The 18,056-nt window shown below is 39.1% G+C and overlaps 1 protein-coding gene across 8 annotated transcripts in view; it reads left to right on the forward strand.

The window, feature by feature from the left end:
• PLEKHA7 (pleckstrin homology domain containing A7) overlaps positions 1-18,056 on the forward strand; it is a 160,105-nt gene that overhangs the window by 78,475 nt on the left and 63,574 nt on the right. For 4 of the 8 annotated variants that reach the window (XM_040608613.1, XM_040608614.1, XM_040608615.1 and 1 more), the window contains one exon: positions 13,874-13,957. The exons of 1 other annotated variant lie outside the window; for it this stretch is intronic. In XM_040608613.1, the coding sequence (XP_040464547.1) occupies positions 13,874-13,957 (84 nt within the window). Of the gene's footprint in view, positions 1-1,118; positions 1,528-13,873; positions 13,958-18,056 lie in introns of those variants that run through there. 3 more of the 8 variants (XM_040608618.1, XM_040608619.1, XM_040608620.1) reach the window with 3 other exon arrangements.

Genomic DNA, 18,056 nt, shown 5'->3' on the forward strand with positions numbered 1-18,056 from the left:
CCAGGGTTTGTCCAATTGCTTACTGTTTTCTAAGAGGAGCTGTTTCCTATTTGTAGGTTTTGCCTTTCTGTAATCAGATAAAGTCGCAGAGAAGGTGAATGTGGCACTCAGAGCTAACCAGCTTCCAAAGAGCAGGTCTCGAGCTTTTCCCCCTTTTGTTGGAGGTTATTGCTATAAGCTACAGCTTTTTCATGAGCATGCAGAATTCATGCGGAAGAATGAGAGACCAAGTGAGTAGCTGTGCAGACAAATTATTCTAGTCTTTGTAACTACTCAGGAAAGAAGACAGGATGCTTGATAAAGAGTAGTTAACATTATTTTACAGTTGTACAAAGCGAAAAGCAAATAAGCATAAGTATGTTTTATGAAGTTAAAGCTAAAAAAATGTAGTGTGGCATACTGTCCAAGACGGTAGAAAAAAATAATCTTATCTTTGGTTTCGATTGCTGTAATGTCAAGCACAGTTCTGGAGCAGAGGGGAAAGATCCCAAGAGTTATTGAGAAAATCCTTGCAATGTTGATGTGTGGTGGTTTAATTGTACTGAATAGTCAGTATGTAAACAAAAATAAAACAAACACACAACCCCCCACTGAAACAGCTGAATATTCTTTTGCAAATAATTAAATTGCTAGATTACACATTTATCTAAGCATATTTAGAGCATTGTGCAATTTCTGTAATTAGTAAATTAAAATGCCACTGAAGCACTGAAAGCATGAAAAGGTACTATGCTGCTTGTAATCCTTTTGATCAAATACACATGCATATAATACTCATCATGTTGCACTTGGGGTTTTTTTGTATTTTAAAAGTTAACACTGAATAAAACCAGCACTATAGTGCTGTTCTGAACTTATCTGGAGTGTCTGGCTCTGCTCACTCGTGTGCTTTGGAGCACTTTATTTTTGATCTTGCTGCACCTGAAGGGGAAAAAAGCTTTTAATTTTCTGCATAGGGAAGGACTATGTCATACCTATATTTTCAAGAGATTAGAAAGTTTTCTGTAAGCGGAAGATGCACATTTTTCGAAGGCATTATGTCATTGTATGTTTTGTTAAATAATTACCTAAAGAACAAACACTTTTTCATGTGAAGTTACTTCACCTTCGTAGCTGCCAAGTTTCAGTCACATGTTTGGTAGAGACTTGCTCAGCATTGAAAGGACTTAATGCAGGATCTGAAGAAGTTTTTGGAATATTTTTTTTTCAATCTCTAATCCTGCCAGCGCTCCCTGTCCTCACCCCAGGCCTTGTCAGCAATGTGAGAGCTCGCCTGCTGCCAGATTCCCTTGCTTCAGCGTTGCCCTTGCCTGCATGTCGGCTGCCTGGAGGAGAGCCAGCTGGGTGGCGAGACGTGAACCGGAGGGCTCCCGGAGCAGTGCTGGGGCTCGGCTCTGGCCGTGTTCTTTGACAGCAGCAAACAGTGCCGGTACTTTGAGGTCAGAAAGTGAACCAGCATGGGACTGTGCTCCCCAGTCCATGGGGGGAGATGGTAGAGAATGAGTTCTTGCATCACAAAGGTGAGAGGTAGGTAATACTGTAGATCCTCTGGCCGAGGTTTTATTTAAGGGCATGTTTCTGATATTCAGCTATATGAGCTCTGTTGTGGAACTGTATCAGCTGTGAAAACCCTGGCGATGAAGCAGCAGCAGTGCCGTTGTGCTCTTGGAGGTGTTATCTGCACCAGCTTGGCTTTGGTGGAACGGAGTGCTGTGGTGAGGGCTGTGGCGTGGTGGGGCTGCAGGACGAGCACCAGGCAAAGCGGCTGTAACCTGCTGCTCCGGGAGGAATGTCGCCGGTAGCTCCACTGTATATGGTGGCGTACTAAGAGCTATCTTCTGGCTGGAGTTTGCCACTGCCTTGCTCCCTGAACCAAAGTGAAGGAGCCTGATTTAATCAGGTTTTGGCTGTTGATATTTTGGCTGTTGACTTCCAGGCTTATTGTGAAAGGTGGTAGTTGCTTCATCCTTCCAGTTACTTTGCAAAATAATAGCACTTTTCATGTGTTTAAGGAAGGAGTTTTCATCTTTCCCAATGGGATGATGTGGTTTCACACAGAGTCTAATTCTGAGCTGATTTTGGAGATGCATGCTGTGCCCAGATGACTGCATGCTATCCTATAATGCATATTGATGTTTGCTGATATAAATGAAATGTCTGAGCCACTTCATAGAAACCATCATAGTAGTGTTAAAAATGTGTTTGCTAGCTAAAGCTTTTTTTGAGGTGGAAACAGTGAAAATGTGTTTCTCTATACATTCCTTGTGCTGTTTTTCTTAGCCACTAGGTCTTCATATTATCATCGGTTGTGTCCACTTGGGCTTTTTCTGAGCTGGCTGTTTAATGTGCATACTTAGTGACATTAAGAAAATGGAAATATTTCATCTGTGGCTGGGTTGTTTTCAGTGCCACTCTTCTCGCAGCTGTCTGTATTTAAATTTAATATTCTCAAATTTTCACATTCTGGTAGTATAATGTGTTGATTCAAGAAATTAAACACAGAGTGATTATATGAGAGTTTTCTTAAATTTTTGATTTATGTTTGGGTCACATATTTAGATATTCAATATCCAAAACTAAGGGTAATTGATGCCAATAATGTAAATTGCTGTTAACCCATTGCTGTCGGTTATGTTATGACTTGACATGTTTTGATTACATAGCGGTGGGTTCAAGGGTTGCGGACGAGACACTGGATGACTGCAAATAGTTGCCTCTTTCCTGCAGAATTAGTTCAATGGTTTATCTTCAGCAAAGAAAATTCTAGTGTTACACACACCAGAACAGTTAATTTTCAAAACAGTTTGCTTGGGTTTCAAATTGCATTGAATAAAATAATGAGCATTAAAAGCAGAAAAGTTTGAGAGATTGGAATTGTTTAGTACAATGTTGAAATTCTTTCTACCTTAGTCTTTTTTGTTTGTTTGTATAAAGCTTGTCTAATAGCATTACTTATATTTTGAGCGCATTTTCTCTTCTATAGGTGTCAAAGAGAATATTTTACATTAATTCTAAAGCACTATTTCTGTGATTGCTTGGAAACATCTTGGGAGTTTCTCTGCTTGCCTAACTTGGGACCACTGAGTATTTCTACATCTCCGTAAGGACGAGCTGCCTCTAGGCTATTTCTTTGAGCAAGTTAGACTGAAGTTGTCAACAACTGATATAGCTATAAATCCCCACCCCACCCTCTTTTTTTTTTTTTCTTTTTGTGCTGAAGAGCTTTTTGTTGAATTAAAAAGACATTTCTGGATAATTTATAAACTCTCTGCATAATCTAAAAGGAGAATCTTCCGTGTCTGTTTTACTGTTCCAATCCCTACAATGCTAATCTGGAATTAGTTTTAGGCAGTGAATCATATTGGGTTTCTCACTACACAGTGGGGGAACCTATGTAATGGAAACATTTGGGTAAATATAATTTTAGTAAAATATTATCTGCTTTATAGGTTTGGCCTCAGAACCATTTTCTATGAGGTGTGGAAACGTGATTAATACATGGTAACTCATAACAATGTATTGATTAATGTGGGGGGTTTTTTTATTTTTTAAGGAGACTAGTCTTTGACAGTGCAAATAACGCCTTTCTGTAAGCTTTGAAGTTTTACTTAGTAGTGGCAGCTGCAATGCGTTGGGTTTTTTTCTAACTGGTAGGGCTGAGCCCTCCGCGGTGCCATGTGTGTGGGGCCAGGCGTTGTGCCTGCGGGTCTGAGGTCTGCACCGCCTGCCGGGGGAAGAAGGATCTCGGAAAGAGGGGGTGGTGAAGTTCTGCTAGGAGCAGCTCCCACTGCCCCAGGGTAGGAGCTGCCCCTAGTTAATGGGTCTGCTGTTGGGTTTAACTGTGGGGTGCAGATTTGGCCCTGGGTTGGCGTGGGTTTCTGTGTGGCTTACGGGAGCGTTCTGTGCACTGATGCTAACGTGGTGGCTTTCCCTTGTGTCAGTATTGCAGTGCTATAGGTGCTGGACTGCTTTGGAAAGGGAAGTAACCAGTAGGAGTGTAATTCAAAGCTCGGAATAGTTGGTCTGATAATCTCCACTAACTTACACTTCTTGCTCTAGGCAAGGTGAGCTTGTATTACTAGTCTTCCCTCAAGCAAAAGTTTGATGATATGTGCCTTTCAGGGGTACTGCAGTCCACGTTATACTTAAGTTTTGATAGGAAAAATTATTTTACAAATGCATTTAAATTTGGAGGAGATGCATCGTGTTTTATCCAACACAGTGAGCTGAATGAGACTGGGGAAGGAGGAACTCCTTTAAACAGTCACGAATCACGCAGTCCGTGCATGGAAATAACTTTGTTGCTTGTATTTTTGGCCTAAGCTGTGTATGAATAGAGTTTGAAGTGTTTCAGAATTAACCACAAGATAGGCTGGAATGGTTTGTTGCTCATGAAGGAACTTTATATTAATATATACGCCAGTAAACACAAACGGCCAACCCACAAGAAGAGGTGCGCGCTGTGGGAATTGTGGTTTCTTCGTATTAAATGGTACTTCAGCGAATACGGTGATCCTTGTTTATTCTTCAACCCGGTGTCCGAAGGGGATGAGGTTTGTAGGATTACGGTCAGTGCCTCAGCAACACTGGGAAGCAGCGGAGGAACGTGGGTAGGGCTAGAGAGGGACTGAGACAGACCCATGCATGTTTTACATAACCTCAGCTACAGGAAAGGCTTTGGTTGGAACATGTGCCCAATTAGATAAAAAGCACATAACCACAGGAACCCCGGCTGTGTAAATTCTTTTCTTTCATGGAATGTTTATTAGTAGAATGTAAATGGACTTTGGATTTGATTATTTGGCGAAGTTAATTCACGGTGTTATTAAAGGTTGAAGGAAGAAACCAGGGTTTAATGCTGTTTTTGAGCTTTTCTTCCTCAATGTTGTGGAGTTTTTACATTATTCTGTTAGCAGGATCTGTTCTGTAAAACTTTTTTGGTGGTTTTGGGTTTCGGTTGTGTTTTTTTGGCTTTGTAGTAGAAACAGGAATTATACCTAGCCATATGATTGTAGGACAGTTTGGTTTGGGTCTCTAGTGAAACCTCCTGCTCAAAGTGGGGTCAGTGGTGAGGTCAGACTGGGTTGCTCAGGTCTTCCTCGCTCTAGTGTTCAAAACCTCCAAGGATGGAGACTGCACAACCTCTCTCAGCAGCCTTCCAGTGCTTTAATTTATTTACCATCTTTATTTACCATCTTCGTATCCTCAAGGTGAAAAACCTTCTCCTGCGTGCAGTCTGAAGCACTCTCTTGTTTCAGTTTACACCCGCTCTCTCTTGTACTGCTGTGATGCACCACTCTGAAGAGCCTTCTTGATTACCTCCTTGCAGGAGGCTGTTGGCAGGTCACCCTGAAGCTGTCATTTCCCGAGACAGAGCAAGGCCAGCTCCCTCAGCCGCTCCTCACCGTCTTGGTGCTCCTCACCGTCTTGGTGCTCCTCACCGTCTTGGTGCTCCTCACCGTCTTGGTGCTCCTCCACTGAACGCACTCCAGTTTGTTGATGCCTTTCCTATATGAGGAGGTCCAAAACTGGATGCAGTATTTTATACTGTAGCCCTGAGAGAATTTGATGGATACTGGCTATTTCTGTTCTGGACAGTTGTGATTTTATAAGAAAGCAGTACTTGATTAAAATTTCATTCCTGTGGTATAGGTTGTAGATAAAGCAGTTCCATTTTATGGAAAGGGGAAAAGGGCAATGTGTTTCCACATTGTCTGAGGGCACACACAGCAACCCAGCAAGATCTCAGTCTGCAATATTGTCCTCTGATAATCACTTTTTCATATTATGCATTAAATTCAATAAATAATAAATCAGAAGTGCTTTTGTCTTAAGAAGTTGAAATCTGTCTTCAACATTAAAAAGCCAATGAAAAGAAAACGTTTTGAGGTTATATAGCTGACATGGCAGAGGAATAAAATTCTTGAAAACTTTTATTCAGTTTTTGTAGCTGTTGTATGAAATTATTTCAGCTTTCTACACTGTATGGCCTACTACTTAGGTGAAAGCTGGATGCTGGAAAACTTGTGTTTGCTTTCGTATTTAGAACAATGTGGATCATCATGTCTATTATTGTGTGAGCCCTTGCATCAAAGTAAAATATGTTTAAATAGAACTAGTGAGGGTTTTCAGCCTCCACTGGTAAATTTAGATGCTATGCATATGACCATCTCTTTTCATTTTAAGCATTTCTGTTATGGCTTAGAAGTTGAGATATATATTTTTGTGTAAAGCTTCACTTAAAATACTTTTTCCAAAACAGTATGCTTATATGGCAATGCTTGTTGGATGGCTTCCTCACTAAACTCTTTAAATTGTGATTGACACTGGAATTTAATGGTATGCTACTTTTACTCAGGGTGTTTTAATCATATTACTTAGTGATATCACCACTAATAAATTCATTTTCTAATAAAAAAATAAAATTTGGTTTATGTATCAGATCCAGAAGAAATAAATAATGTGATGTTGCTCTCTACATGTTGTTTTCTTGTGGCAGTCTACATGGTTGTCTTGTGTGAAAGGCTGCAGGGCAAATGCTGCTTTATGTGCAGTACAGAGTAGAGTAGTGAAAAAAAGTTAAGTTGCTGCTTTCCTTGTTACACCAATGACCCCCAATGGAAAAACAAATACACACACACATCAGCCCCCTCCATACTTCCAAAAGTCTTTGGTTAAAAAAACCTACTTGCCTTCTATGTGAGCCTCTGTCTTTGGAGTTTCTACATCTAACTGGAGTGTTGGGACCATTTGTCACAACCATTTAATCCTATAGGAGCCAGTTATCCAAATAATTGCAGAAATACCTGTGACAGCATTAGAGATAAGAGGATGCATGTGTGTGTATGTATGAAGTCCCAGGTATATGTGTGTGTGTATATATATGAATACATGTATATACATTGGCATACAATACATGTGTGTGTATATATGTATATCACCAATACATGCTTTTAACTACTGGATATACTCCTGTTTCCATTTCAGACTTTCGTTTTGGCTTAGATGTACACCTGATATCTGTAAGGAATGTACAATTGGCTGAGTCCGCTGTTCACGTTGTGACATGAATGACATTTCATTGCAACTAACAGTTAAGATTGTTTTTGTTACGTAGCAAAGTTCCAAATTAATTTAGATAGTTTTGAAGGTACTACATTTTATTTTGGAGGTTTATGGAGAATCATGACTATCTCAAATACTTCAGTGGGAAAGAAAGGAATAGTCTTGAGTTCCAAGCCTGAATTAAGGTGAAGTGATACAATAATGACATCTTTTACCTTTCTAATTTTATTTTGCTGTGATCAGAGATTTTTTCTTTATTTTAATTTTCAGGTTTGAAGGCAGGGACTGCAGAAGTAAGGAAATAGTCAAATTCACTTTTCAGGAATGTCCTCCTCTGTAAGGATTTCCTTGTCTTCAAAACTTTAACATGCTTTTTTCCCTTAATTTCACGTTACTTGGTTGTGGGCTAATAAAATCCTGATGGTGTCTCATGATACGCATCAAAAGGATTTGTGAATCAGCTGATGATTTCAGCCTGTATTTACCCACAGAAGTCTGTGATGATCCTGGGATGATAGTGTTTACCTGTTCTTTTAATGACTGAAAATATCTGTAGTGATTCTGTGGCATTTTCCTTATTAGCTTATCATTGATTTATTAAGTCTGTTCTTAAAAGGATGTTCATTAACAACAAAATCTTTCCTGCCAATATTACTGTTGGACAGTATAAATTGTCTTTGGTAGTTCACTAAAATGGGGGGGGTGGGGGGTGGGGAGGGAAGACTGTTCCAAAGAAACTTACAGTTCTCTTTTAACCTGATTAGTAGCTACACAGAAGGAAAGACACTAGATGAGAGCATGACTCTTGGTTTGCTCTTCGTTTCAGACTTGTCTTGCCTGCAAGCTTTTACAGGGAAAAGCAAAACTATGATACAATCTGATGTCATGCCAGCAGTCCCCTTAGGTGTCTTTTATAAGTACAGGTTCTTGCCTGCGACTGAAATCAGTCAACACATAACTGCTCAAGATAGTTACAGAATTGTATTCTCACTAAATAACTAAATGTTTGTAAATTCTCAGGGTGATAGCCTAAGGAGGATATGAGATCTGAGAGAATCCCTTTTATTCTGTGACTCTTATGCAGTAATTCATAGGTTAAGATGCTAAATAAACTGTATGAAGGGGTGAAATTTTGACCTTATGAAAGTCTACCAGACACTGATTACAGTGGAGCAAGGATTGTACCTCTACTCTGATGAGCCACTCTACTGTTTTAAACAGTGAATAATGTTCAATACCTTGAAAAGATGGGATTTTGTGTCTGTCCAGCTTGTAGTGGGTGCTGTTGCTTGTGTAATGTGATTAGTTGGTATTGTTCCTAATTCTTCCAATTTATGTCTGTTACACTGAATTTTTCATCCAGTAATATTATTTGCAGAACTTTGATGGCACTGATTTTCTTGGACTATTCAGTCTTTCTAACTGATTTTAAAAGCTAATATCTAAAAATACTCAGAAGGCAATGCTGAAATAATTTTGAAGCTACTAATGTATTTCAGAAATGTGTTATGAAATAAAGCAAACTATGGCTGTGTGCCTGGTTAGATAGAAGCACTTTCTTCTTTTGGAGTAACAACTTGCTGGCTGAAAAGCAGCTCTTCACTGTGTGAGGAGTTCTGTCAGTTGCACCCACACCAGTAACACCCATAGCAGTGTGGGTGCTCAGCCGTAACTATCATCACTATTTGGGGTAGTCAACATCCAGATGTTTGTGCTTATCTGGTCTTGCAGGTAAGCATAAAGTAGTCTGCCTACATGGAAAATAAATACTGTAGAAATGGCTTGTAATAGTTTATGGGACAATAATTTATTGTCCAATGACAACATGACTTTTTCTTGATACTTACACATTTGTTGTTAATGTGATGTAGACTCAATCAGTAGTTGATGCACACATTTCAAGTTTCGTCTGCCTGGGCATTTAAATTACTCCAGAGGCAATCTATAAACTTGTTTGTCTTCGAATGAAAGGTCATCAGCATCAGTCATGTCCAAAAGTTAATTATTAAAACTTGGCATTGACTCGAATACAAAATGAACTGCAAGGAAAAATAAAAAATATAAATGAAGTCATGTTTATTATGAGTTCTGCAAAAGGATCCATACAGGCAAAAGTGCCTGCTGGTGTCAATTATACTATAGGATTGGAGACTGGACTGCAATTGTGTGGGTTTCCCGTATTTAAATGACTTAACTTTCATCATACTATAGGTTAGGTTAGTGCAAATGGTAGGCAATGTTAAATTTGCAGACTTGCTTAATCAATACCTGAGAAATGTTTTAGGCTGCTCTTCTGTTCAGATGGCGAACAGTAAGGTGCTACCAAAGGATAGAGGTGTCTGCACTCCCACCCAGCAGGTTCATAAACAACATCTAGTCTGTAAAGATACTGGTTCCATGCCCCCTGCCCGGAACTTGGGGCCAACTTAATATTTGCTTTAGATGCTCAAGCAACATGCTTTAAGATGTGGCTAATGTTGGCCAGATACATTAACATTAACATGAAGGACATGAGTTTTTCTAAACTGCTGTGGTACGTCGGTCCTGAGACAGTTGGTGACTATCAATTCTTATGTTTGTAAATGTTGTGTACGCAGGCTGTGAAGTGGTAGAGTTTGTGTTGCTGTATCTAATTACAAAGAACCAGTGTTTGAACTGTGATTCTGTTATGAAAAGTTTGAGTCTTAACTATTACAAACCAACAGCAACCTTTTGGAAAGCAGTGTTCGGTAACTTTGAAATTCAATATTACTTTTAACAGCCTATAGTGTAATTTAGTGATGATAGTGGCGGTAGGTGCTAACGAGTATAATTTTTTGTGTGGATTTTTCATGTTTTCATACTGGCTTTGGTGGATCTGTTGATTAGTAATTATACAAATTCAGAGTAATACAGAACTGTTAAATTTAAAAGATGATAGCTAGGGGGAAAGGCCGTAATTTATCACACTGAAAATTCATAATATTACTAGAAAGAGTTAGCCTGGCATTTCAAATATGTGGTGTTGTACTAATGCAAGTTATATGGTGTTCAGAATGCACATGGTAAAGAAGCATCATAAACCTTTACCAGTTTAGCTGGGGGGATTAAGTCTTTAGTGAAGAAAGGGGCGTGAAGAGTGAAGCAGCGTATCATGTCCTTTTATTAAGTCTCATTTATTGTGTCTGGTTTACATGGTATATTTCTGGACAATAGAAACACATTCAGCAGTTGCTGTTTGGAGGAAATAATGTGATTAACTACCAGTAGGTTTGGTTTGCTGGTGTGGCTGGAGCACAGCTGTGCCAGGTCTTTTCTTAGTCTGTGCTTGGAAAGGTAGGAGAAACTGCAAAAAGTTTACTAGATCACTCTCACTGGTGACATTGCTGTTCTTACTGCTGTGTAAACAGGTATTACTGTTAAGCAAATTTTTAAAGGACATGAGAACAACAATAACAAGAAATTGTGATCTAAATCTAAAAATCTGATGTTACAATTTCTCTCATTCTAAGCAAAACAAGGCGCTGCTGATATTCTTGGAATACATCTATTTAAATACTTGGAAAGCTTCAAAGGTATTGTAAGAGTGAAATTATATTTGCAGAGAAAGACAGAGGGAGCAACAGAGACTGAGAGAACAGAATAATTTAGGTTTGAAATGAACTCCTCAACCCCATCAGATCCAGCCCTTTCTGTTCAGAGCCAAGCCAGATTCAAAGCTGGAACCAACTTAAAAAGTTGGATTCAGTTGCTCAGGGCCTTATCTGGCCACATTTTGGATGTTTCCAAGGATGGAGATTGCACAGCCTTGCTAGGCCACCTCTTCCAATGTTTGACTGCCCTCATTGTGGACAAAAATCTCCCTGCTATCTAATTCCTTGTTGCAAGGCATTAGCCATCTGTTGTATAGGTTGTTTTGAGTAGTATTGCTTATTCTTAATGAGTCCTATGAGGCAAAACACTTGAACTCTCACTTTTCAAATTCAAATAAACCCCTGTGTTCTGCTAAACTAATTGTCAGTGGCAGTGTTTTCATTGCTGTCTTCCCAGTCAAATCCAAAGTATTGAATCTGCAGATCTGCAGAAAGTTTTGGGTTTGTGTGCCTTCGCCTTGTCTGCAAAAATACCATCTGCATTTGATGTGTAACGGAACTATCCTTCTGTTTCTCTGCTCTTACTATTCTAAGTGCAAACCTTGTCCCAAAATGCAATTGCGCAGACGTTTGAGAAGTGTTTACTTTCCAGCTGAAACTTTTGTTATTGACAAGTATCATTTAGTATATTAGTAATGGACTTGCTCATTAATTAAAGCAAAATGACTCATTCACCTTCTGAAGGCCTGGTGAATCTATTCCATGGGAAATAATAAAAGTGCTGGTGTGCTATAACGGGTAACTTGATTTCCTAAATAACCCTAGAGCGCTTCTAGAATATAGTCCTTTTCCTTAAGTCTTAATTGTAGTGTGAGTTACTAATGACTAAAAGCCTGCAGATGAGAGCCTGTTGTCAGTCTGCCCCTGGAGAATAAAGCTGACAAGGTGCTTTCATTTTTAAAGCTGAGAGTGTATCTTTTTTGTTAGTAGTTCTGCCCTAAGTATCAAAGGTTCAAATCGGGACCGAAGCAGTCTGTTTAAAGACTTCTAGCTTAAACTGGACTGTGAGACAAACATGGAATTTAATTGTTACTGTTATAATTGATTTATTATTTTCTTTGAAAACATCTGCAAGTTCCTATTCCTTCCTTTGGATGCATCCCCAAAATTAGAATAGAAACGCATGTAGAAGTGCTGCTTTAGAAAACGATACTCTTGGCCTTTTGCGAGAGAAAGGTCATGGTTGCCTTGTAGGTGTTAGCGCTGCCGGCTTACTGGAAATGCTTTCTGCTGTTCTATGGTTTCATGAGAAAACTGAAGAGCTAGAAACTGCAAAGGTACGTCATGAACCCACCTCTAGCAGAGGGCAGTTCCCACCAGCTTAGGGCGCGAATGCTGTCGCTGGTGCCATGGGGTACTTGTTAGCCTAATACATTGTTCACAGTTCTTAATGGCTGTAGGGCTAGAATTCTTGTAATAGAGGAGGCTGGAAGAAGTCTTTTGGTGTAACATAAGTTGCCACAGCTTTCAGCGTATCATTGAAGATGTTCATCGTGTTGGTCCCTTATGACGTGACTTCTGTGTCACAAGGTGTACTGGAAAAGGGGCGAAAAGTTTGTAACACAGAAACCATCCTCTGCTGCTGATGGTCCAAGCAGACCTAGTGTGAGCAATTTGTGGGATTGGTTGTGGGGTTTTTGTGTTCTTGTTTTTGGGAGAGTCGGGTTATTTCTTTGTTTGCTTGGGGGTTGTTTGTTGTCATTTTTTTAAATCAAGGCATGTCCTGAGCTATTTACATTTGACTATTATGGCTGCATGAGCTGTTTGATTTTTAGCTGTCCTTTATAGAAAAAGTATTATCTCAAAGTATTTCTTCACTTTGAAACCCCGAAGTATTTCTTTATGCCTTAGTTTGTTCCTGCTGTGCTGGACAATTGGGTCAAATCTGTAAGACATGAAATCACTGGGCATTATGGGAAGAAAACCCCCAAATCTTCTTTAAAACAAAAAGTTGAAGTGTCCCATTTTTAGCTCTTGGAGGTATAATTCATTTAAAAGCCTTATTATTTTGGTTTTCTGTTTATCCTCAAAATGTGTTAATATTTTGCTGCATTTGATGGGAATTCTAGTTTGGATGTTGTTTACCTACCTATTGTTAGCTAAACCCATAAAAATTCAGAACCTTAAGTAAGTGAACTCTTGGTTCATTCCTCTCCCTTAATTCTAAGGCTCCGTAACAGCGTGTCAACCACAATCTTTCTAATTCTGAAGTAAAATTTCAATTTCTCATTTCTTTAAAATTAAATATTTTTATAGATTGATTCTTTGGACAGGGCTGCAGAAGAAAGGGCTTCGTAGGTATGAGACTATAGAAATTGTCTTGTGTTTTCTATACAATTGATTGCAATGATTGACTTTGGGGAGGAGGGAAGACTGCCAGTTTTATCTTGAAATAAGCTTTCTTCGCTCCGTATTTTTGCATTGTATGAGTACAGTTACACAGATAGATAAAATAATTGTTTTTAATATGGATAGCAGTATTTCACAGAGGGTAGCAAACCATCTAGATAGTGCCCTGAGGCAAAAATTGAAAGAAAATCCCAATTTTAATTCAACTCAGATGAAATACTAAATTATGTTGTTTTATATAGGCCATGCAACTGCACAACTAAGGTTATATGTGATCCTCTGCATGGAGATGTATAGAAAAATCATAGAAAAAGTACCATAATAGAGGGGAGGAAAAAAGCACGCAACAAATGGCTTCCATGAAATCTCTCTGATCTCATTAAATATTACAAAATGTGTAAAATGTTGCCCAGCAACTTTTTTAAACTACATTATTTGTTCCGTTCTGTGAAATTTACAGAGATAAAAATCAATAATTTATGTTGTATAGTTTCTACGTTAAAATAATCTGGTAACAGTCAGTTGTAAATAATCATATATTAAAGTGTGTCTCCCTAACTAAGGATTGCAACTAGTTTACTTTTAAAACATTAACCTGCTTAATAATTAAATGGTACAGTGTGCTGTTGGCAAAGTCAACAATAATGCAGGAGGGACTGAAAACGTTCCTGGCTGGAGAAGTACCTCAGATATATGTTTCATTTCTGGAGTAGCAGCAGTGAAGCATCAATTTAAACAGTTCTGACTTCTAGAGATCATAGATATATTTGACTGAGTTTAGCAATATTAATTTCTTTTTTCTTTTTTTCTTTTTTTTTTCCTTTCAGCCATAATCAGCAGACCACGTCATTTAGACATCCTGTGACAGGACAGGTTTCTCCAGAAAATATTGAATTTATTTTGCGAGAAGAGTAAGTAGTTTTATACCCATGTCAAGAGACCTAAACCCGTAACACATTTACCTCCAGTAGTTTAGCAAAAATGTTATTGGGATGGTTTATGCTTTAAAATTTCCTTCTCATTGTGATAGGATGGTTTTGATTCTAGCACTGTGTTCCGTGTTAGGGCTTGAGATCTTTACCAAATCTTTAAAAAAATCCCCCAAAACCAAAACCCAACCCCACACACAACAAAAAGCCCCCCAAAACAACACCCCAAAATAAACAGAGAAGAAAGGAAATATAAATAGGATACTTAAACAATCATGCTTTAGCCTGATATAAATATCAGATATACAGAACATAAATATGTCTTTAGAGCAAACTGGAAGTTTTGTACTGAAATTTAAATACACAAAATATTACTAGTTTCTATTGCAATTCCTTGATTTTCTTACATGTTAGATTTTCTACACTCCCTCTCTTGGGTTGGTATTGTATTAAAAAAATGTTGATTAGGCGTTCTTCAGTTTATTCTAGAGAAGTAGAATCATATATATCAGTTTCCAGCATATTTTATCTTGATGGATTTAAAAAAAAGAAGAAGAAATAATACATGTGTTCAAACTGATGTCTCTGGGCACATCTTTGCTATCGGTTTGGATCCCCGTAGGGTGTAACTGCTCCTGACACCCTTGCTGCATGTGAGATTGCTCCTGGAATCCCTTCTGTAATGGGGTGACTGGATAGCTTCCCTAGACAGGCTGCAGGAGAACGTTCTACGTCACTGCTAAAGCCACTCCAAAGGGCAAGAGGAGGAGGACAGCACCAGCCAGCCTTTCCTTTTCCTGGTCTTCCAGTGCTGCAGGCAGCCTCTAGCCCTTCGTGCATTGCAGAGGCTGGGCATCATGCTGTCACGGCCTGGATGCAGTGGTTTGTGTGGCTGCCCACGCGATTCTGAACACTTTATGTTTCAAATATGTGATGTTCAACTCACTTTGCATTTAATTTAAAGCAGTGTAGCATTAGGAAAAGTGAGGCTCAGAGAAACACCTTGCGAGAGCCCCAGGGGACTGAGGCTTTTCTGGCGATGTCTTCCACTGGGGACTTGCAGGGGAAAGGAGAATTCGAGCATGCAGGGTACAGCCCTCTGCTCGGTGCTCCTCAAATGGTTTAAAAAACCAATCAACCAACCAAACCCAACAGTAGCAACACAACCCCAACAAAACCTGACTGAGCAACAACCCGCCCCCACAAGCCCGAAGCAAATCCAGTGGCACCAGCTGAGAATCACACAGAGTAGAATGTTGGCCATAGTTTGCAGCGTGTGGGAGAGGCCACTAATGAGGCACAGAGACCATGGGATGGCTGCTGAGCTGGAGGGCACCCAGGCTGTGGTAGGTGGCTTGCTGCTGGGGACGGGGCTGGTCCTTACATCTGTGCAACAAGCTGCTCCAGGTCATTTACCGAGGAGAACAGGTACCTTGCAATGGAGCGAATCGCAAAGACGGTCTGGGCACTGTACATCTGTGTTCCGACTTCCATCTGTTACTTGATTTTAAATTAATCTGTTGTAACGGTTCCATTAATTTGATATAAAGAAAATGTGTACATTGTGTAAGGGACAACGGGTGTTTGGATAGAGCTCCTTGGAGTGCCTCCCTGGGTTAGTCACGCTTCCCTGGGCTGTGTCTGGTTTTGTAATCGTGGTAGCAGATAAAAATTAAAATCAGAATTGAAGAACAACTTGCTGGTGGCACACAGCTTTGGTGAACTTTTGTGTATGTATAGAAACTTTTTTGGAGGAGGAAGGTGTTTATTTGGAGGGCAATCAGATGAACGGGCTTAACTTGTCATCGCTAGACTTCCTTTAGGCTGAGATGGTATCAAAAGCTGGAAAAATCTTACAATGTAGTGGAATTAAGAGAGACAAGTTGTTTTTTATTCTAAAAGAAGAGGAAATGGCTAGAGGGATAGAGGGGAGTGTATGTTTGTGGTGACTACCCAGGAAACAGTCTCCGCAAAAACATTTTAATGAGTTTTATTATTGGCCTGAAGTGCAAAGTGTTTTTCAAATTAGATGTTTTGAATATATCAGTTAAAATGGCATTAAAGATGTCATTTTCAAATGTGTGTATGCTCTGGTTTCCTTAGTTTTGTACCACTTTGATGTGGCAGTGTGGGTTTTACACAGATGCTGCTCACTACAGTCATAATCTGAGTTCTGTGAAATGATGCTGTCGACGTCCGTGGATATCTGCTGAAATCAGAGGAGCTGTGAGCACTTCCCTGGCCTTTGGCCTGAGAATTGTAACGAGACTGTGCCATGTATTCAGTTCTTTTCCCTCAGGCATCAGGGATTTGTATGGAATCGGTGTTGTTGATCGTGTATTAGTTTGGAATTAGTGTTGCACCTCATGACTTGCGGTGAAATGAACGGGCCGCAGTTGGAAGGATAGCCTCTGGATTCGTAGGGTCTCTGGAAATTTCCCATCCTGGGATCCTTTTGACCAAGAGCACTTTTTTTCTATAGCTGAAGAAGTAGTAGCACTCTTAAGGGTTTCATTAAAGGCAATTTGTTCTTCGGTGCTGTTGTGATGTGATTTATTACTTACGGGTTGATTTTAATTTAAGATTAGGGCCAAAGGCAGGAGTTGTCACCAGATGTTGACTGGGAGCTGGCGGGGAGACGTAAGCACAGACTTGTTCAGGCTGCCACAAACATATCTATTAAAAGGACACATTTAACATCAGAAAAGTAATTTACAGTAATCTAAAAATGATGGATGTACGGGCTGCTCCGGCCCTTTCCCATCCAGGAAGCAATGTTCTGGAAAGAAGATTTGAAAAGAAATTTTGGAAAATTATGTCGATAAATGGTGTAATCCTACCTTGATTATGAGTCAGTTAGTCAGTTGTGAACCAGGTTCCCTTGCCTTGCTTTTGATCAGATGAGAAGTGGATACTTTCAATAGAAGGCTGGGACTGTATTTCACTAGTGTTTTCCCAAGGCTTTTCCCCTTTTAAACAATATCGTGTCAGTTTTACTTTTTAAGCTGAAATCTGATTTCCTCAACTCCATTGTAACTGAAGGATAAAACCAAAAAGTATTGCATGGAACCTGTAACTTTTGAATTACGTTATCTTTTGATCCATATGCTATTCTTCCTAAAGGTGGTATTCTTTAGATTTTTAGAATTTTTTTTTTGAGAATTAGTGATTAATCATCCTTATTTTCTAATGCATTCTTAGCTGTCAAATCCTCACCTCTTATTCTGTTTTTCCAAGAATAGCAATTTGGTCGCTTAGTGTGTGGGACGTATCTTCTACCTTTCACTAGCCCTGCTTGAGAGCTAGCTCTTCTGTATGATGCTTTTAGATTCATCTTTTTCCTGATGGAGTGATTGATTATAGGTGAATGCAGTATTTGGCGTATGAGCTTGTTGTTTTTTATAATAATTTAATTGTACTTTTTCTTCTCTGTCCTTTGTTAAGAACTCTTAATATACTTTGGCTGCTGCTACTCATTGTGCTAAGATTTAAAAATATCCTTTCCCTCAGATTACCAGTGTTGCTTTGAGTGATAGAAGCTGAGGAGATGTTTTTAATTTCTTCCTCCTTTGAATTAATTTTCTGCTGTTGACACTGAATTAAGTTTGGCATCTGATCACATGGTTACTCATCTCTGAAGATTACTTTTCTGTCTGTTTGTGTCAGCATTTCAGGTTTTGTCCAGAATAATTTTTATCCTCTGTTGATTTGGTCACCTCACAGTTTTCAGGATCACTTCTAAATAATTTGAGCATCTTGGCTGTATGGGACGTCTCTCTGTAGCCTCCCTCTAGTTCACAATTGTCTCTTGATTTCTGTGCTTTACTTTCATGTTTTTAATAAACCCTTAATCCACAAAGAGACCAGGATCTAGTTTAACCACATCATTATACAGGCATTTGTCTGAAAAATCTATTATAGTACTACTTAGGATAGATGTACACAATGTTTAGATTTCTTCTTTCTTTTCTTTTATTAAATAACTGTTCTTTAAATAATTGTATACAGAAAGAAGGTGGCACTTACAGCCATGTATCTAATTGTCTGTGTTGCTAAACACTAGTAGTTGTGTATTAGCAGC

Source organism: Falco naumanni, chromosome 10 (assembly GCF_017639655.2).
Source record: "Falco naumanni isolate bFalNau1 chromosome 10, bFalNau1.pat, whole genome shotgun sequence".
Lineage (NCBI taxonomy): Eukaryota > Metazoa > Chordata > Aves > Falconiformes > Falconidae > Falco > Falco naumanni.